General features: G+C 46.1%; 1 protein-coding gene across 3 annotated transcripts in view; it reads right to left on the reverse strand.

Moving 5' to 3' along the window:
- The window catches only part of LOC106743836 (laminin subunit alpha-1), a 142,935-nt gene that overhangs the window by 9,631 nt on the left and 111,664 nt on the right, over window positions 1–21,640 (reverse strand). For all 3 annotated transcript variants that reach the window (XM_014618066.1, XM_014618057.1, XM_014618073.1), the window contains 14 exons: window positions 6,632–6,738; window positions 6,117–6,300; window positions 5,518–5,873; window positions 5,073–5,270; window positions 4,811–4,981; window positions 4,408–4,574; window positions 4,184–4,318; window positions 3,547–3,802; window positions 3,209–3,380; window positions 2,535–2,756; window positions 1,777–2,030; window positions 1,566–1,677; window positions 940–1,084; window positions 498–810 (listed from right to left, as the gene is read on the reverse strand). In XM_014618066.1, the coding sequence (XP_014473552.1) occupies window positions 498–810; window positions 940–1,084; window positions 1,566–1,677; window positions 1,777–2,030; window positions 2,535–2,756; window positions 3,209–3,380; window positions 3,547–3,802; window positions 4,184–4,318; window positions 4,408–4,574; window positions 4,811–4,981; window positions 5,073–5,270; window positions 5,518–5,873; window positions 6,117–6,300; window positions 6,632–6,738 (2,792 nt within the window). The remainder of the gene's footprint in view (window positions 1–497; window positions 811–939; window positions 1,085–1,565; window positions 1,678–1,776; window positions 2,031–2,534; window positions 2,757–3,208; window positions 3,381–3,546; window positions 3,803–4,183; window positions 4,319–4,407; window positions 4,575–4,810; window positions 4,982–5,072; window positions 5,271–5,517; window positions 5,874–6,116; window positions 6,301–6,631; window positions 6,739–21,640) is intronic.

The following is a 21,640-nucleotide window of genomic DNA, read 5'->3' on the forward strand; positions in this document are numbered from 1 at the left end:
GCCACACATGTGTGACCTGCCGATCTCTCACGAGAGACCAAGGTCGCACATTTGTGACAGTGATCATTTTTCTTCTTACGTCTACATTGATAAACTAAGTCTCCATCTTACATTTATATCAGACAACATTGCAACAATAATGATTATGCAAATATTACATGACAAAATATATTACATAATATATGATTACATAAAAAAATACGATTACTTTTCTACATGAACAAATTATGTTTTATATTTATATAAAAAAAAATTATACAATGATTCAGCAAATATTACATAATATAAAAATGCCATTTAATATATATGATCATAAAAAAAATACGTAATCGATCAAAAAAACCAAAGTTCTAAGAACCAAATTTGTCTCATAAAAACCAAAAATTCTGTTTCCTTTAACTGAAAAGCGTTCAGTTCGTTCATTGTCATGTGAATTCGACCGATCTTTTTTCTTCGTGCGTGGAAACAAACAAAACTCACATTGGCGACATAGATACCTGAACATTGTTTTCAGCGTCGACGAGGAAGCCACGAGCCTGGTCCACGAGATCCTCCCCTTCGGCGACTGACTTATTCGTCTCGTCGCGCAGCGTGCCGATACGAATGCACTGCTGTTTGGTTTCGACTAACGTCCTGTTGATACTGTTGTACAGGCCGTCATAGCTGAACAACGTCTCCATTGTGTCCTCCACTATCGTTCTCACGTCTTTTAACTTCACCTCGTAATCTTCTGCGTCGTCCTGGGCGGCCGCTAATGGCTCGGTCGCGTCCTCAAGCGAGTTTAGCCACGCCACGTACTCGGCAACCTCGCTAGTGAATGAATAAAATGTTGCTTATTGACTTTAGGAATGTATAAAAAAAGATGTATACTTCACATTCGGAATTTTGTTTTCCGAGCTCATGAATTTAATCTCGAGCTACTAAGATGAAGGCACTCACTCGAGGAAGTCCTCGACTTCCATGGTTCTCTTGCTGATGTCGACGGACTTGAGATAACTCAGGATCATCTTGCCGGTTTTCAAGGCCTTCTTGATACCAATCCTCTTATTGTCGCTACTGTACTGATTGAGCTGTGAGATCGTATCTGGGGAAAAACAAACGACGAACCGCTCTAGAAAGACTTACATTGCAATGAGATCATTTCTTTAATTAATTAATTTTATTTATTTATCTTATATTGTTTATTATTGTCATATTTCATTTCTCGTTATTTTCTGTCTGCCCATCTGTGATAACATCTGTTACACATAATAAAGGATATTTCCCTATGAATAAATATAATATTTTAATAATTTCAATAATAATAACAATTTTTATATTTATAGAAACCCCTTTAGTATATAAGAATTATAGAAAGATCATAAATAACAGACACGAATCAGAATTATGAAAATAGGGAGCATGTGATCAATAAGTATACAATAGAACATAGATGAAAAATTAAATTGGGTGAATAAATAAGTAAAAATTAAATTATAAAGAATAGAGGATTTAATTATTATTCTTATTCTTATTATTATATTACCATTATTATTATTAAAACGACATATCTCGAATTACGTTACCTTTGATATTCCTGTGCAGCTTCTCGATCTCAATCTTCGAGCTGAAGATGTTGTTCTTCAAATCGCTGCTTCTGGTTTTCAGTGTATCGGCGTGTCTCGCATGAATGTTCGCCTGGGAAATAATATTCTCGTGGATATCATTGGACAATTTACAAAATAGATACCTGGAAAAGAAAGTCTTGGCGTATCCAACGATTACACTGTCACTCACGTTTCTCAGCATAGCCTCGACATCCTTCATGAGTTTCATGTGCTGGTGCCAGGGCACATTCTTCATTCTCTGTTGCAGGCGATCTCGCAGTTCCAATTCCCCGAGATACTCGGTAGCGTTGGCATTGACGTACGCCAATTCGTCCCACGGAGGCAGAATGCTGCCGTCCACTATGTGACTCGTGCCCCCCGCCAGCTTTGCGGATAACGTCTCGACGGTGTCGAGCAGAATTCCCGTGCAATTGTCGTCGCACGCTGGTAAAGAGAAAAAGAAAACAGGAGAAAAAATTCGACCGATGAAAAAAACCATATACTTGTCGACTATTAAGGTAAATGAAATATACATTTATTTTTTCTTTCTTCTTAGAAATCATTTTAGGAGTATTTGTTAACTTTAACAATAATAAATTAATCAAAACACGATCTACATACATGAAACATTGAGAAAAGATTGAACGTACCAAAGCTGTACGTCATAAATCATAATTATAAGAACATCTGGAACAGATTTTCCGATATTCTTCGCATTAAACATTACCCTTCTAATGGTATCGTCGCGAAGTATCGTCAACAAGCTCAAAGATATCTAACGTCTTCGTCACGCCCGCAGCACGTGTGATGTTACCGCGAACGCGCGCGCTATAAATTATTCTCGCGTTCGCACGATCATCCCGCGAAGTAACGTGTGCGCGAAGTGACGTTCAAACATCGTTTATGTTAAGAATGCGCCAGTCCGCTCTGTTGCATGAATAAACTTACTAGTGCAAACGTCGTTTATGTAAACATGACGATACGCCGTGCACTCGGAGCAATCCCTACCCGTGGAACCGGGCCGGCATTTACACTGACCCGTCTCACCGTCGCAGGCGTCGCTCAAACTTCCTGCCAAGTTGCAATTGCACGGGACGCACTTGCCGTCCGGAAGATTGGGTGAGCCGTAATAGCCGTAGGAGCAGTACTCGCATTTTCTGCCGGTGTAACCTGCGGCCGACAGGCAGATGGGGATGAACGAAAGATGAAAGGATAAGAGCAGAATGCAGAATCACCTTTTGCGAACTGCCGCTCGGAATTCGTCGCGCGAGCGAACGAAATCTGTCGCTCCGTTCCAGGACGATATTTCTCTCAAGGACTTTCCGAAATTTCGATTTTTTTCTAAAGATTTCTCGACTTCCCGACATTTTCGAACAAGTTTCGCATAGTCCTCGAAATTTCTGAATACCTTATAACTTTAGTGCTGATATTTTTCAAGTACGATACATGCATATTTTTTATACGAATTCTTGGTAGCGAGCGCTGTTAACAAGCCTTCTTTCGGTTGACCATTTTTTGCAAAGTGTTTACATTTTTTTCAATGTTGTTTATAAAAGTTCTTTCGGCAAATTGCACACTTTTTCGTAACGATTTTCTGTAATCCATTTTTCGGTCTCACGTACCTGGCTTGCAGTGACAAATGGGTTCGTTGCCCGTGCGGATCACACAGGTGCTCGAGAAACTCTTGTCGACCTGCGGACACGGGCACGGCCTGCAGCCGCCGAATTCCGGGTGGCCGTAGAAACTGTCCGCGCAAACGTCGCACCGTGCGCCGGTCGTGTACTCCCGGCAGTTCTGTTTGCAAAATCCCCAGGTCGACGGTGAGAGAAGTTATTTCGCGCGCGACAGCACCGTCTTCCCTGCTAAACGCGCTCTCCTCTCCTTAAAGCGCTTCCTACGCGCCATTATCTCACCGCGCATAGTGCGTCACGCATGGGAAAAACGTTCGAGTAATGCTTACCAAGCAATATCCCGTCTCCCTGTCGCACACGTCTGATCTGCCGCTGCACTGGCAGCGTCTGGCTTGCCCGACGAGATCGAGCACGCCGGTGGACGTGGCGGTGGTGTTCATGTGCCACCTGTAGTAGCCGATGCTCGGATCCTGACAGGAAGTGCCGTTGTATTCCGCTGGGCACTCGCAGATCTCCACTCCGATCGCCAGCGACGGCGAATGCGTGGGCGTGAGGACGGCGGCGTCCAGAGACGCCTCCAGAAGTCTGAATAAGACGTGAAAGTTGAACGATAAGCTGCTTCTACAGAGATCTTTCTTAGTTTCGTCAATTTTCTCACATAAGCGGGACTAAGGCCTGTTCTACAATACGTCGTATGTCGCGTTACTCGTCGTATGTCAGAACCAACTTTCGAAAAAGAAATTCTCTCGTTCGACCATCGGCTGCGTTCCGACAGCGACATACAACGATATCGTAGAACAGGCCTGATCGGAACTCTCGATCGAAAGGGATTTTTCATTCGAGTTCGCGTCATTTGAGAAAATTAATCAAGCGTAGAAGATGACGAAAGAGAAGGACGTGTCACTTTCGTGTAATTTTCGCGCGACTTAGACGACTCAATTGTCGAATTATGATGAGGAAACGCACGTAGTTCTTGTGAATTCGATGTTATCCGAAGCTTTGACGAGGATGTGCTGCAGGTTTTGCAACGCCACCATCAGCACCTCCCTGGAGACTTTGTAATCTGGCCTGTTCTGCAATTGCCACAGCGACTCGTGGAGCCTGAGAGTGAGTCAGAGACGTAAGCTTTCTACTTTAGCGTGACGATAAGTCGCGGAAAAGGATACTCGACTCGAATCTTTAAACATTACCTGATTTCGTAGCGATTTTCATCGCTCACTGGTGCGCGCAGATAATACTCCAGTACGATCTTACTGTTCCCTTGCATCTGCACCAGAGGATACCGGAGACTCGTTCTCAGGGGTATCCCACCTTCCGTTGAAACGTTGAAGCGGAGGAATCCTCCGTACGAGACAACCTTTGAAAGAAAACGGTCTCGACACCAGCAAATCTCACGTGCTTTTCACGACAAGTAGTTTGATTAAGAAAAGAAAAGTCTTAAAGTAATCTTAAGATTGAGATAAACTTAAATCAAAATTTTCTTTTTCAAACAAAAATTTTAAATTGGAGTGAACATTGCCTTAAAAAGAAGAAGAAAAAAGGAAGTCTCATTAAGTCTTATAATGTCTGAAAGCAATTTCATGAAAGAATTACCTTGTCGCCCAGGAATGAATCCGGCAGTTTCCAGTATAGAGGATAATTGTAGTAGAGATTCGAGGATAACGTGACGTCACCATCGGACCCAGGGATCACGGAGAGGCCGTTTGTCACGTTCAAGCCGCCGTTCACCGTCGGCAGCACATTCGTGGCGCCGAAGTTCGTAATCTATTTAACAATCGAACGATGAGAAATATGTGCTCAACGTTACAATTACGAACGTCCGTCGACTTTCAGCAAAAATCAAAACGGATCTTACCGTGATGTCGTGGACCGTCTCGTTGATGTAGAGAACACGGGGATGCGTGAGTCTACGTTGACCCCAGCTGAGCCTAGCTTGGCGGCATAAAGCGCTTCTTCCGAAGCAGAAGCACTCGGTGCATCCTCTCGCGTTACTCGTCGCGAGACCAAACGTGCCCTCTTTACATTGATCGCACTGTCGCCCGACGACCAGTTCCTTGAGAATGATTATTGAAGATGATGAACTGCGTGGATATGTGCGTTCAAACCCAAAAAAGGTGTGCAGACGCGGAAAAGTGTCATCGAAGTCAATGGCGACTACTTCGTATACACTCAAATAAAACTATTTTTTAACAAAGTTCCAATCGCTTCAATTTTGACCTAAGAATCCGCCACGAACTTTTTCCGGCATCTATTATTTCTCGTTTTCCTTCTCATTCCGACGAGTCATTGTCATTTCTCACCTTGCATGGACACTGTCCCTTGTCGTCGCACTCGCAGACACCATCCCCGCACTGTGTGATGCCGGCCACATTGCAGCTGCACGGCCGGCATCTGGGATAACCGTAGTAACCCTTGGTGCACCTCTCGCACCTTAGCCCGTCGTAGCCGATTCTGCAAGGACATTGGCCCTGGTGGTCACATTGCGGTCGCGTGGTGCCGAGAGTGCACGCGCAGGGCCTGCAGCCGACGCGTGGCACCAGATTCCAGGCGCCGGGCCTGCACCGATCACAATGCTCGCCATAGGTCAGGCTGGGACAGACGCAGCGACCGGTGTCAGGGTCACACACGTGACCGGGTCGCACGCAGGGGTCGCATACTGTGAAGTGACGTATCAAAGTTTCTCAGTGTTTCGTTTGCTCGGTTGCTGTTCATTGCAAGTAGCGAGTAAGGGCGCGCCTGGTCTCGACGATTAACCGAAATCACTGGATTGGTGTATTTGATCGTACAAAGAATACATTTCTCAATAGTGAAATTGACGTTTTCATACTTTGAGCTAGAATATCTCGGCTTGCAGAACACGCAAAGTAACGGTTACGAAACGACTTGGCGAAACACTCACGCTGACATCCGTTCGCCGAGAATCCGTAGTATCCAGACAGACAAGTGTCGCAGATCGTACCGCCTACGCCTGGCTTGCAGTAGCATTGTCCTGTGTTGCTGTGGCAGGACACGTTGCGGGATCCCATAAGATCGCAACTGCAAGACGCGCAGCCCGTTCCCGATGCTAATCCCCAGTAACCAATCTGGGGGGATAAGTTGCATTAAATTCAATCATCAGGAGTGTTCCGATCTGAATCGCGAGGATAAACGCAAAGGCGCGGCCCACGAACAGCCGTGACATTTTTCTTTCTCTTTCTCCCTTTTTTCTTGCCGTAATTGCTCATTAAACACGTTCATTATCAGCGTCGCACATGTGTGACGCATTATGTAAAATACTCAATTTGTCTAATTTACATTTACATTTATGTGCGCATAAATGCGAAAACGTGTTTGTTAACCACATTGTCGACTGATTAGATAGATTACCCTTTCCTGCGTGTTAAAAGAGCACCGACAACTTATTCTACGACTTACCTTGCACTCGTTGCACTGCCTGCCGACGACCTGCGGTTTGCATTGACATTGACCCGAGACGATGTCGCAGGCGGAGCTGCTGGAGCCCATGTTGTTGCAGCCGCATCCTGCAATCATACGAATATCGTAGAATATCGCTCTCAGTGGAAATTTCGAAAATATTCGATAATTTGTCGATAATATTCAAATGCCGCAGCAGGCGAGCGACGCACAGGCGACTCGCTCGTCTCGCGGAAATTGATAAATTATATATGGTAGGATCGAGCGTAAAGGCTGCCTCGTATCGATTTCCTATTAACGTAGTGGCGAGCGAACAATTTGCGCTCGTTTTGAACGAGATCTCACCCCAACAAATTTCGAGAGCGCACCACGACGGTATTCCCCGTTCATTCCCGCGTGTAATTACACTCAATAGTGCGCGGTGGTTAACCCGATGCCGAGAGTTTCAGCGTCCTCACAGATGCGAAGCGACGACTACGACGACGGGAGACGAGGTGTTTGACAGTACCGTAATTATAATGCGTCTCGTCGCGCGTCCGCGCGCTTAACGTATTAGTTTAACGAGCGGCGACGTTATTATGCGCGAAATTATCTGCTAACGTCCTGATTCGCGCGGCCCGCAAACGATTTGAATAATCAACGTGCCTCGCGCGCACAGCGGCACAGATTTATGTCATCTAATAATGCGCTAAGTGTTTCCCGCGAACGTGCGTGTCGGGAGCTGTCATACGTGGCACGTATTAATTTTGCGCACTAAGTTACACATATACACACGTGTCGTCCTACGCGTCGGAAAAATAGCACGCTGGTAGCGCGATAACGAGCCACTTCACTCGGATCGCACGATTATATCAACTTCGGCTTGTTCCGCGTGTCTCTCTTTCACTTGGCGGTGTGAAATATTTCGGTCAAAGATTAACCGTTACTTGATTTTCATTCATTTGACTTTGAGGTAGAAATTTCGCGATTAAATTCTCGCTAGACTCCTTGATTACGATCGAAAGGATACACGATAAATGTACACGTCAATTTGCACAATCGATTGATTTCACACCGTTCTCGCCGAGACGAGATTTCCTCGTCGAGCCGCATGGCGCGAAGAGACGCGTTCTTTTCAGCGACGCGGGAGTCAGTTGAGCCGGATTCCCCGTCGTTCATAATGGAAACAAATTCGCGCTGGCGCGGATTAAAAGCTCGTTTGCGCAAATATAGTGGCGGCGTGACGCACGATTAATTCAGACAGCCTGAGAGTAAAGCGCGTGCGGCCGTCTCGCGCGCATAAATAATGATCCCGCGTCTTCTAATCCCGCCGAGCGTTCAGAATCGCATTCGCGAGCGAATGAATATCCGCCTAGCGTTCACAAAGCGGCGAGATCGGCTGGCAGGGCGATCGCTAATCGTGACAAATACCCACGTCGTTCTTTAACGCCGCTTTATTAATTCGTCTCTTAATGTCGCGGCTATTCGCGACTCCACGGTGAAATCACCGCGCGCGAGCGAGCACTCGTCCCCTCCCCGCCGGCCCTCGGTGGATTTATCCCGATTATTAAAGAGACACATGCTCACAATTGCGCAGCCGGTCGCGTCTCGCGTGACACTCGCGATACAAATGACACGCTAATTAAGATCCGACGTTCTTAGTGAGGCGCGCTAACGATGACGTTGGTAATTAGGATCTACGAGTTATCGCACAATGGACGGGCGATTTTTGTCATCGAAATTGACGGACGTAATTCAACGGGATTTAATTTTCCATTAATTACACCGCGGTCAGCACGAAAATTTGAGCAGGTGTAAAGCGTTTGGGACATGTGAAATGTGTTGAATTTCATACGAAATTTTCTCACCGTGCAACGCCGGGCTTCGATTCGAAATTCGACTATGCGCGGCTGCGGACGACAGAGATAGGTAGAAATCCTCTGGCATTCGGCTCGCGAGATGCGGTAGCCGCTTACGATGTGCGTAAAACGCGGGCACGATCAGAAATTACCGTGGCAATAGCAATCGCCGGTAATGAGCGGCGCACCGCCATCGGGCCTGTAATCTTGTCGTTTATAAACGAAACGTTTGAGCTCTCTTTCTTTGAGCTACGACCGCGCCCCGTCGGGCCGTTTCGAAGGTAGCATTATGCAGTAAGTGATACTTGACCGCTTGCCGATTTATTGGCCGATAAATTGCACGCTATTACCGGGGCGATCGGCGGGGACGATCGTTAAAGGTGGTCGCCGTGGTGAGCAGCGTTTGCCGATTCCGCGTCGGGGGAGGCGATGGGACGAGGGTGTGCTTTTCAATTTCAGCGGAATTCCTCGCGTCGGGAAATTCTCGCGAATCACGGGTGGCACGATAATTGCCGGCCTCGGGAATGATACACGGGGTGTCGTCGGCCGTAATTTTAACGACGATGGACCAATGCAGGTTGTATTATGTGGGTTGCACGCTGTTCGCGCCATTTTGAGGAATAAAACCCCTGCTGTATTATTCGACATGCACGAATTTAGAACGGATGTTTCTATTAAAGACACTAGTACCTTTTAAACAAAAGTACCATAAATTTATAAGGACAATACTTCCAATCCTTTCGCCTTTTTTTCTTTATCTCGTGCTAATGTACTGAGAAAATTATCTGTTATCAATGAGTAACTCGAACTGTCGTTTTCATTTAGAAATTAGTACTCCGAATTTGGAGGTAGTACGCGATACATGGTTAAGCAGTGTATAAACGCTCTTTTAGAGTAGCTTCGGCAAGTTTTTCTGGAATAATTCAGCTACGTTGCGAAGTATAACGTCTGGAGACCTTTGGGGTGGCATTTCTAGGAGCATTACTGACCGAAAGGGTGCCCGCATTAGGATGTATTTAAAATTGCACTCATACACTCATAAACCTAATTAGTTTCGTTAATTATTATTTTTTCTTTTTTTTTCTTTTATAATTATTGTTTCTCTACTTTTGCGCTTGAGAGGAGTTCTCCCAGAGAGCGTGAATAAATTATCTATTTATTTCTATCTGTCTATCTCTTTCTCTCTCTCACTCTCTGTGTTTAATTGCCGTCCCACGTCTGGTTTATTAAAATGCGCCACGCGGATGTAAATGTTCCCGCTCGACGTGAAGCTGAATTTCGCGACGCTCGTTGTTTTGCGCACTACCGCGTGCGTTTCTCCTTTTTTTCTCCTTCTTTTCACTTTTCTCGCGGCGCGCAGTGCACGTTATAATTTTGCCGCGAACAAGTGTGATAATGTCATAGTCGAACAAGTCCCGCTTGTCAGCTTGTCGCTTTCGGTGCGCTGTCGGCGCACTCTTATTGGTATACCTGTCATGCAAATCGAGAAGGCTTATGCGGCGATCCGTAATAAATGCCGTTTAGTGTTTAAGTACCTGTTTGTATATCTATCGCGCGAATCTTCCGTTTCTTTTCGCTACTGCTTCCCAGAACAGCGGCGTCTCGCAGTGTTGCGTCGCGTTACGGCCGATCGGCCGCACATTTGAAATTTCGACAACGAGCGCTGCAACATTGCGCCGAGGAAGCGCCCGGATTTTTACTATGTAAGCGGATTAAGGAGGCGCGAAAACTGATTTTACAATTATCCAAATTTTTTTATCTGTCGAGCGAGTGCAACATAAATTTTTGCTTCTTGTCAGTTATCGTCTGGATGAACTTATTTTCAGGTTTATTGTTTACTTATTCAATTTATAATATTTATACGCGTTCCACCTCCTTTACTTCTTTTTATTCTGCCGCTTCGAATTATATTGCTTCATATTTTTAATTATTACCATGCGTTACATTTATCTCCTTGTCACACTGCTTATACACGCCTATGTCCCTTTATGTTTATATTTTCTCACATTTTTATCTTCTTACATATATTCAATAAAATACAACAACAACAATAATAATAATAATGTAGTATTGCTCGTTAAAAATCGGCTGAGTTACTACTTCGCCAGTAGTTTTTTACTTGGATAATTATTATTGGTTTTCACACACGAGAATTATGTATTCGCGCGGAAACCTCCGTCAAGATTACGGTCCCGAGTGTCGCGGAAGTGACGCGCGCAATTTTACGTCGCAGGCGATAAAAGTCCGAAGTAATATCTGCCGGTCTCTCTTTTTCCTAAAAGGCATCTCTCGACATCGAGATTCGCGTTTATCGCCGTGCGCATACCGCGCACCGTTCGGCCGCCGTTCCGTTCCAGTTGGGAGCGCCGGTACGCGCGTAGAACGTTTAAGCGTCACTTTTCATGCAAATCGGGGCAATCTCTGTGGTGATCGACGGTAAATCTGCTTTAGAATTTAAGTAGCTGTTTGTACATACTTCGGCGCGTTGCTCACGGCGATTTTACTGCCCGCCGCTGAAAGTGCCCGCTGACGTCGGCGGTGTGCTGTAAAAGGCTGCTTTTACCGCGGTCCATCGCCGTTTTTTTCATCGATACGTGTGTGCAAATATACCGCGTATAAACGGGCACTCGAATGAACAGAGAGAGATAGGTAGAGGGTGGAGGGGGAAGAAAGGAAAAGAGTTGGAAACGAGAAGACAAGTCGCGCATTGCGAACCACTTCTTACTTTTTCATCTTCATGTGAAAATACTACAGGCGTGTGCTATTAAGCACAGTAACATTAACAATATTATCTCGTTTATCAATTTTCTAATGTGACATTTGCTCAAACTCGATTCTGGTGATGACTGTCGCAAGTGGCACAAAGCAAGCCGCAGCGTACAGTCAATCAGCATTGCGGTAAAGAGGCTTCAATATTTCGATATTTCGAAATATTTGATGACACGTCCTTTTTAGGAGGGCACTTACGCGACAGGATCTTCCGTTATTCTCTCTAGTATAGAATATACTGAGAATGTCTTACAATTAGTGGCACAATGGAATAGCTGGATTACACAAGAGCCTGTCGATAGGTTCTAAACATCTTGGATGAGATCTCGCTTAAGGAGATGATACTGCTTAGTTCCTTAATAATTATCGTGAATTTTGCAAAACGCTACATTTTCCGCGATTTTTCTGTTTAATTCGATGCTTTCTACCTGCATACGAACGTTATGTCGATAGCAAAAATATCTTAACTGGGCACAGGAACAAAAAAAGAAGTAAACAACAGTATACAGAGCGAATATAAAGAACGCAATCAAGAGGTGAGGCGACAGCAACCGCTACGGTCGCCTTATTTGAAAAAGAAAAAGGTTTTTAATTTGTCAGACACCCCGTAGAATTACGCGGACGAAACGATCGCGACGAAATGTGCGATAAATCCGACTGACAAATTCGCGAGTTCGCCGTGGTTGCCTCGGCATTTCCAGAGAACGAATCACCGCGCGATTTTAATATTGCCGGCCGTTTAATTAAGATCGCGCGATAACAATTCCACCTGCGTCGTCGCCGTGGGGCCCAATTAGGGTCGCTGGAAAATATCTCGCGGATCTTGCGCGCATAAGTAGCGGCGTTTACAGTCGCGGGACGCTGTTCGTGGCGCACAACGATTACGGTCTCGTCGCGAGGAAGACAGAGAGAGGAAACAGAGAGAAGAGATAGAAAAGAAAGAGAGTGAAGGGGAGGGGGGGGTGGAGGTGGCGCAATCCAAAAAGTTTCAAAGAAGCGCTTTTTCTCCCGTGAAAATAAACCGGACAAATCCGTGGAAAAAATGGAAAAACGTTTTTATCCAATCTCTTCGCGGAAGGAAGCCGAAAAATCCGCGGGAAAAATGGAGAAAGAAAAACGATTTCGTCCGAGTCTTTAGAACTGCAGACGTAGTCAAGTTTGTAGGCGCGGTGGCGTCGTAGCCGCGGACTCGCCGATACGTCGCGCGGTTCTTGATCGGACTTCTTCTCCGATGCGCACTTTCAGCCAGCCAGCCAGCCAGAGGTAATATTAATAGCGACATCATTGTGAGCGTCGTTACGGACATTACACCTTCGCCAGTAACGATAATGAGCAAGTTTGCGCAAAGGTTCTCGGGGGGGGGGACTCCATTTCTCGCCGATAAATGTTAGCCCGTCGTAGATCGCACGCTCGATCGCTCCCCCGCGTTCTCCAAAGTTCAAGCCGGGGTTATTAATCCCGGCGTGCGGTAAGCTTATATGGGAATCTATTTCACGGCTCGGCGGACTATGCAAATTTTATTCATGGATTCGTCCGTTAACGCGTATCTCTCTCTTTCACCTTCTCGTCGGAGTCGTCGGCCGTGATAAATCACGAGAAATTCTTTCGATGCGTCAATGCCCAACTCGGTGTCGCTTCATCGCGCGATAAATCCGTGGTTCTCGACTCCTCGGCGTGTCTCCTCATGTTGATGACGCTTCTTCCGCATCTCATACGAGCGAGCAACCAACCTCGCTCTGTTACGGGTCGCAACGCGGACCTTCGTTTTTTTTTCGTTCGTCTTTTTAACCTTAAACCGCCGCGGGAATTTCTTTTTAGAACCTCGGATATCATCCGATATCCGTATATAGATTTCCGCGGGAATCCACCTTGAAATTTCCAACAGGATTAGCTCCATAAACTTGTGGCTGTGAATTCCGAGCGCGTCGAACACTGTATGCGAATTTCGCCACAGATAAAGTGTTTCCAACCGTGCGTTTCGCTACGTCGATCCCTAAATTTCTGTTACGCGTGCAAGCGCACATGCGAATCTCGCGCTCGTAACAGTTAGCGAGTCGCCGTCTTCGCACGAGGACCCTCTTCTCGCGGTTGTCATTATACTGCCTGCTCGTAAAGATACCCCGATGGGAAATCGCGCGCGTTCACGACGGCTTTATAAGCGCCGGGCTCCGGTAACCAGAGTGCTCGAAAATGCACGTTCGTACATACCGGCGTTCAAGTCGCGAATAAACCGGCTGCCGTGCGTACAATCGCGACGATCGTCCCAGGAGAGCTCGTTCAAAAAGACCCCAAGAATTCCCCGTACGTTAGGAGAGAACGGGGCTAGAAGTCACACGGGTTAGTTGCCACAAAGCTTATATCTTACTTAATAAATAAAGCAGCGAAGCAGCAAGCAAAAAATCGAGAATGCGGACGAATATAGTCTCAAATATCAAAGGATGACGATTAGAGAAACTCACTTCGATCATCGTATTTGACAAGAGATCCCCATCAACGAGTTAACTCGAGCACCGTTTTATTACTCGGGCATGATAAATAATTACACCAAAGTTACGATAAAATATTGAAAAACTGTTTAAGCATTTTAATTATTTTTCTAGTCGTGGAAAAGAGATCTAGTCGTGTGTTAAGGGATTAATCAGTATGTAAAAAATGTGACAATAAACCACGGTCTCCTCTCCCCCGGTCTCATCGCCGTCGAAGAGTTATCGCTGCTCCGTCTCTATAGCTTAACATGACTATAAATTTGCCGGGGACATAATTAGCAATCGCAATCGCTTCGTGACGAATGCACAGACGGGGCTAATGATCGCATGGACTCGCGCGGCGAATGCCTCCTGACAGCAATCATTGACGGCGATCATTGACGTCGACGGGCGCGCGTAAGTTGTGTGTATAATAAATACCGTAATTGCGTGTATTACGAAAGAGCAAAACGCGATATCGATTCCTGCTTACACTCTCTCTCTCTCTCTCTTTTTCTCGCGGGGTAATAAACGAGCGCGCGCGAGCGAGTGGAAGGTGGAATGGATAATCGAGCGCTTTTAAAGGATGTCGACATGATGAGGGCACGGCAGGATAATCGGCGTGTGATAGCGGCGGCGACGTAGCGCGCCGAATGATTTATGAAACGTCGCTCCTCGACGACCGACCGACGGGATACACACGGACTCACGCCGACACGATCGCCGATTTTTCTCTCCCCATTCTACATACGTTGTTGTGTGTTTATCGCGCGCTATGCATTACAGCTTGATCGATTGTATAACGCATCAACGACGAGCGTTGTACGACGGGGATTGTCCATTTATCGCGTAATTAATGGCGTATATCGGATCGCGCCGGTTGATTATTTCATTCGAAATCTCATATCTCATCGCCGGCTGAATAGGAGTCGTGTGGTAATGTGTGCGCGCGTATACGTTCGCACTCTACTGCGTGAGTAATGGCGATTCTGCGCGTTTTTGTTATTACAAAGTACGATCTATACATACATGGGCGATCTCGTCTTGAAATCGCAACCGCGAGACGCATATCCTCCGCCGCTCCGGGATGTTTATTTTTCGACGGCGCGCGCGGAGATGATACACTCTCGACCCAGATCCGTCCACTCGACTCCTTTGGCGCCAGTCTTTAATACCGATCGAATCTCGCGTGCCGCCCCTCGAGAGCGCCATTTATTTATTCCGAGTGTAGCCTCGCATAGATTCCCTTCCTGATTCTTTTCGGCGCGCTTCTTTAACCAGCCTGTACGTTTTTGCGAGTTAATCCTGAAAGTAATATGCCAGGCTTACCAGGCCTGCACGTGATTTATTTTCTTTCTTTATCAAACAGAAAAAAGTTGGATCCATGTGACCATTGCTATTACGTTATATTGAAATAATTGTCGCGTGTCATGCGTGTGTATATTCGCTGAATTAATTAAGTGGAAACGTATTTTAGCGAAGATCGAAGGCGCACGCTGCTCTCGGGAGCTCTTCGGGAGCGCCGAAAAGTGTAATGTATACTTTCGGCCGCAATCAACAACAATAAAAGCTCCCCACATGCTTCCGCCGGCATTTTCGAGTCATCAGCCGGCGCGATTACAATTCTGACAATTAATCCGCAAAAATGTGCCGCATTCCAGGAATGGGCTGGCAATTTGCTAGTTACGTAAAGGAAACGTCGACAATCTCGCGTGCTGAAATCCGAGACGGTCGACAGCGTGTATCGGCCTCTCATCGAGAGGATATCGGCCCGTAAAACGAGCCTGCGGTTAACTGGCGGATAATTTCATGGCAATTTCAGCGCTTACTCCCCTTTCTTTACCCTCCTTCCCCGAACCAGCCACCCACTAATCGATCTCCTCTACCTTTGCCGGTAGAACGTGCGGCAGGACTCTGTGTTTCCCTCTTTCTCTTTTTTTCTTTCTCTTTCCGTTCAGTCGTCCGTCCGCTACCGGCATCGCGCAGCCGCCGTGAAAAGCACTAATTATTTATAACGAAGCAATCCGTCGTGAATAGGCGACGATGTCGCAGGATGCGCTTCTCGTGTCCGTCTGCCGATACGCGTCGCATTTTTGCAGCAGATGATTCTTCCTCCTTTTTTCGCCCGCGATTCTACGTGCATCCCCGCCATATTGTGAATCAGGAAAGCGCAGAATCGTATTGCGAATTTTATAATATATAAGTATGATTATATTTGAATTTTTTATATTATTATGTACATATAAGTGCTTAAGAAAGCCTACGAGTTTCCCTTGGCGAGCTCACAGATCCAGGAAGGCGTGTTGACAATGCGACTTACATCCGCAATTAGGCTCTAGCGAAATCCAACCTAACGTAACATAACTGCGAAACCTAGCTCAGAAACAAAAAGGCGCGAAACCGAAAAGAATGCGAAATATAAGAAAAAAAAAAAAAAAACCTAATCGGAAATATAAAGAACATCGCCTAAACGGCGAATCGTCAAATGACGCAAACCTTTCATCGCGCCGATAAATTAATTCGCACCCGAGAAACTTTCAGCCGCGAAAGTTTTCCGTCGTCGCTTCACCTCACGTTACGCTCGCAGATGTTTACATGTGTTCGATGATCAAATGGAGAATCTGCCGTCTATTTTCGGTTCGGGTGTTGGGCGGCCACATCGTCAGGGATACGCGAGGGTGCTGAAAATTTGTTTTCAATGCCGACCTTTCGACACGTACGGGAGAGAAAGAGGGAAGGTCTAAACGATAATGACGCAAGCGGTCTTGAATAGAAGAAAAAAGTCGGCCAGGTCGATGGACCAGATCGGTCCCGATCATCCAGACTGACTCTGTCGAGTCTTCGCAGCGCACATGCCGGGGAAAAAAATATATATGTGCCACAAATAGCTTTTGACGTAGTGGTCGGTTTACATAATGCGCGTGATTGCGCAAATCAGCGCGCGCACGCGCTTAATGCTACGCGACGGTGCGAGAAAGCGCGGCATATCGTTTCACGATAGGATAGACGACATATCAGGAATTAGTGTCTAATAAAAACGGACAAACGGACGTACTCTCGGCTAGACGTGGCCCTGAGAGAATATCGTAATCCTTGAGAATTTTACGGCGTCGGACGCGCTTTCTCTTTAATTGCTGCTCCGCGCGTCGTTCTGCGCGCGGATCCGAAATTAATGAGATAGGCTGGCCGCAACGCAGGCCTTTATCTTTTTTTCCGAAATCTCTTATCGACCAGGAATATCTTCCGATAGTTCGTATCGTATTTGAGTAAATAGCCTTTTGAACTTATTCCTTCGGACTTACTCTTTCAAGCAAAACTCTTTCCGTTGAACCTTGAATATCCTGGTAGATTGAACCCCAGTCTTAAAACAGCGCGCGAAGAGACTTCGCGTCGAAACATTTTTCGTTGCGACACGACTAGGAAGCCGTGTTTCAGATAGTCTACCTCTCTGGCGGCAATTTCTCATCGATTCGATGTGTGGGTGGATCGTCATGATTTACGAGCCGTCGTAGCGACAGCATTAAAGTGATCTATGGATACCGTCGATTCCGTGGCGGGGGAAATGCGCTGGAGGAGCGCATGTTATTATAAATTATCGTGCGCGAAATGCAAGGATGTCGCGTGGTAAATTTGATCCATTGATCCTGTGTGCCGGCGTATACGCGAAAGTTAATTTGCGCGCAGTACGATAATGCGCAGTACGAACGCTGGCCGCCGCTGTGAGAGAGCGCACGGAAGGTATTTTCTCTCTCTTTCTCTCTTTTGCGCGCGAGATGATATATATCTGTACACGGAGGAAACAATTCTATTAATGTAAGCAAATTTATCGTTGCCTGGGAGAAATAGAGATCAGATGTAAAAATCGGTTGTAGTTACAGAAATCGGAATTTCGGTAGGTTTCCGTTTAATTTTGATTTCAATAAAAAATAATCGGTAAGGTTCTGATGATTTTCAATCAAAACTGAAAAAATTTCAAAAAACCAAAAAAAAATGTGCCTATGAGAGGCACAGGATGATAATTACGAACAATGCACTTGACTTCAATAATAATAATGTTACTATGGATATATTTGTACAAGTTCTAAATTCTCTGTATTTTCTTATTTTTCTATTATGCACTTTTCGCAGTTGAGGAGAATTTGACCCGTGATGAAAAACCACTGGTCTATCTATCTATCTCGGTGCCACCTGCACTCATTCCTCTCTGATCGCGTGTGAACTTTCGAACGTGTTGAAGGAACAGGTTGAGGACCTCTGTCGAGGAAGATTTCCTCCTGTACGCCCATGCGTCTGCCCACGCGTCGGCGTGGTATCGCGAAACGTGTCGTTAAAGTCTCGCGAAACCGTTCGTTTCACCCTGAAAAACCTTCGTTGCGCTACTTTCGATCGGACACCAATCTATCATGTGGGCTACGCGCGAGAGCGGCCGAAAGAATGGTCACTCGCGCGCGCTCTCGATAGATCTCTGCGAAAACCACCCACGTTCGTTCATTAGACCCGCCACTGTCGCCGTTGCCGACGACGACATCGTCGTCGAAACAACGACGGCCAAAGTGCAAAGCGAAAGTACTTTCATATTTCGTAGATATTTAAGGTGTTAATAGCTATCGCCTCACCCTGTATTGCGTCTTAAGTTCATCTTCAGACACTCCGCAACTAATAAAACGATCCGTGCAGCGTCTGAATACGAGTTTAAGAAAATCTTGAATATCAGACTCGACTATGAGTACCGCTCTGAAACTCCGTTCGCGTCCGCCGGTGGAAGTCGCACCCTCGGCGCGCCCTCGGTGAGTCGCGATCGATCGGAAACCGGTCGACGTTCTCAAATTGGAAAGCAAACATTCGTCGAGTAGCGCCACTTGATAATCATATTTCAACGCGCGCGCCTATCGCGTATCCACCACGTCCGGACTGCCCCCGCGCCGATCGTTGAATTATTTCCCGCGGAGAGGCGAGGGGACTTCGGCGCGAACGAACGGCCCAGGTACCTCCGAAGAGATACCCGCTATCATCGACCGAGGGTTCTTGCGAAGGAAGACTTCCGGTACGCCCACGCGCTCACAGGAGAACTGCGAGCGCGAAGAACCGCGCCGTTCAAGTCCGCTCGGGCTTCAAGCTTGTACTAGCCTTTGACACGGCCGACTAAATATTTATTTTTATTATTATTTTATATATATTTCGCTCTACTTGTGTTTCTTTATCTTGCAATTAGGCCTAATAACAATAATTAGCTACCGTCTCATCGATTGAGCATATATTATATTTTCTTATTGTTTACTTAATGTAATTAAACAATATCGCACTATACTTAACCCTTATCGGTCGTAAGTCACCTCTCACGTGACAACAATACTTCGTCGCTGCGGTCGTACGTCACGTAGGAGGTGACAAGTTCGCATATTTACCCAAACCAGCTATAACCTAGTGAGAATCACGCATAAAAAGCTAGCATCCGATAAGGGTTAATAAAGATACTTATAATAATAATAATAATAATAATAATAATAATGAATATATTTTTACACGGGAAAGAAATTATGAATGAAAAACGCCTGTCGTTTCATCCATCTATTTTATTTGCCTGTCAACGTTCTTCAGATAATTTAATATTTGTCTATCGCGATACTCTACGTGCAACTGAGGAAGTTACGTAAATGATACACTGCTTATTCAAATGAAGAATAAAGATTACCCGTGGTTGGACTACTGAGAGATAAACATTTCCCGCTTTCCGTTGGAATCCAAAGTTGCCGCACGGGAAGATAATAAGACGGCCAATAAATTCAACACGAGGAGGAGGAGGAGGAGGAGCAAGAATTTCAACACCTCCCGTACGTCAATTTTCAGCGGATAAACGAGACGGTCATCGCGCGAATCTTCGCGCTTCGACTCGCGATTTAATGCATCCGGCAAGACACGGCGTTAATTGCGAGCGCGCGTTTACGACTAAATTAGTCGGCCTCTCAGTCTCCCATTCAGTATCTCAATACGTACTAAGACCGCTCGCGCGGAATTAACAGTCACATCCGAGTGTATTTACGAGCGGGCGTTAACTAATACGACTTCTCTCGGCCGTTCCTTTTCGTTCCTCGCGAGCCTCCGCGAGTGGGGGCGTCGAACGCGCCCTCGGGGTGGATCATTAGTCTTCCATCCAGCGAGTGTTTCCTAATTGTAACGCTGTCGCGCCGATTTCCCTCGTCGTTGCGCGCGCGTGGCACGCTTAATTTGTCAGAGCGCTTTGTGCGATCGCGGCTCGATTGCGTCATCACGTGTCACGAGGTGTTGCGAAGCGCGTGACGTGATAATAAATTTCGAGCTCGATTTGGGATGGAGACGGTGAAAGCTATCGCGTGGACGCGTTGAATAGTCAATGAGTTCTGGTATCTTTAATCTGATTCTCTCATCGCCGGCGACGCGCGAATAAATTCGAATGACGGCGATGACATACGCGCGCGGAATAGGATATCGAGCGAGCCCCGGCTCGGTGCTGATCTCATTGAACCTATTTTACATTTATTATTGCGCGCATTTTACACGCTGGAAGAAAAAGAGTGCTACACATTCAAATGCATGTTTGTGCTACATTCAAGTGATATTTACTTAATCCTAGCAAAATTATTCCGATGCTCCTTAGCAAATATTTACTTGAATGTACACAGTAAGGAGCATTTTATATTTGTTAGACACTGGATGCGTCCGATATGAAAATTTATCTTTCGAAAATTGCTAAAAGAGAATCCCCTTAAAAATCTTCCAGGTAAAATTTATTAAAAAGGAGATTCATCAATATCGTAAGGACGTTGCAACCCTTTCTACACTGTCTATGTTGCGATGCAATTTTTTCTTCTCAATGACGAATTAATCTCGGAACGTCCGTGTGCGAGCTGTTGCACCAGCAATGATCCCCGCGCGACGAGGCAATCACGAAATAAACGCCGCGATCTTTTCCAGGAAACGCTCTCGGTTAATAAGGGCGTGTCATAATCGGCAGGATTGCCGCATTGCCGGCATCGCTCGGCTCGCACGTGATTATCCTCATCACCGTTATCGATCGGACCGCATCGGTTGTCGTTGCATCGTGATTACCATGCTCGCTAAATTTTATTAGGTCTCCCCGCGAAAGTTGGAATTTCTTGCCGATCGTCGGTGTATCGAGAATTGAAGGATCAAGCGGCCGACTACTTCCCGCGAAGAGACGATCGAAGGGGGAGGAGCAAGACGGCCGAGGTTCGTCGACCTTCCCCAAATTCTCGTCAACGTCGCTGAATTGACGACATCGGGCTTTAAAGCGGTTCCTTCGGAATTGAAGGGACCCACCGAGTCGCTTGTCAGTAATGACAAGTATCGATGGAAGCTGCAAGGAAGTTGCAGTGAAGAGGTATGCCGGAGAATCAATGGATGCAACTCGTTGTTAGCCCGTAATTCTTGAAGTTTTAGAAAATTGGAGACTGGGGGAGGGTGAGAAGAAAAATCTAACATCTAACATGACATGATCGCATCTCGTCAAGCGAATTTCTAACGAGACTGTCAAAGAGAACGACGATTGTTGCGCACCGAACAACTCCCTCGTACAACTAGAGAGCGATTTGTTAGAACTTATCGCGGTGTCACTGCGTTTTCGCACGTCGCGCATGCACGCGTGCACGCATGCACACGTCCGTGTATTATAAATAGAGACGTGCGTGCTCAAGGCGTGTCCTACAAGACGCAACAAAGTGGGCACTTGTGCCTTCTGCGAATTTATCTCTGCTGACAGCTCATTATCCGATAACGATAGGCATGCTGCTTCGCAGAGTAGCAGTTACAAAATCGTCCCGAGAGACCGATCAGTCTCTCGCACTTTCGCATTCTCTTTCTCTCTCTCTCTCTCTCTCGTTTCGTGCTCATTTGTCTACCAATTGTATTTTTTCACTCAACAAAACGCCATTCTATTTGTA

The sequence above is a fragment of the Dinoponera quadriceps genome, unplaced genomic scaffold (assembly GCF_001313825.1).
Source record: "Dinoponera quadriceps isolate SergipeBrazil2010 unplaced genomic scaffold, ASM131382v1 scaffold9, whole genome shotgun sequence".
NCBI lineage: Eukaryota > Metazoa > Arthropoda > Insecta > Hymenoptera > Formicidae > Dinoponera > Dinoponera quadriceps.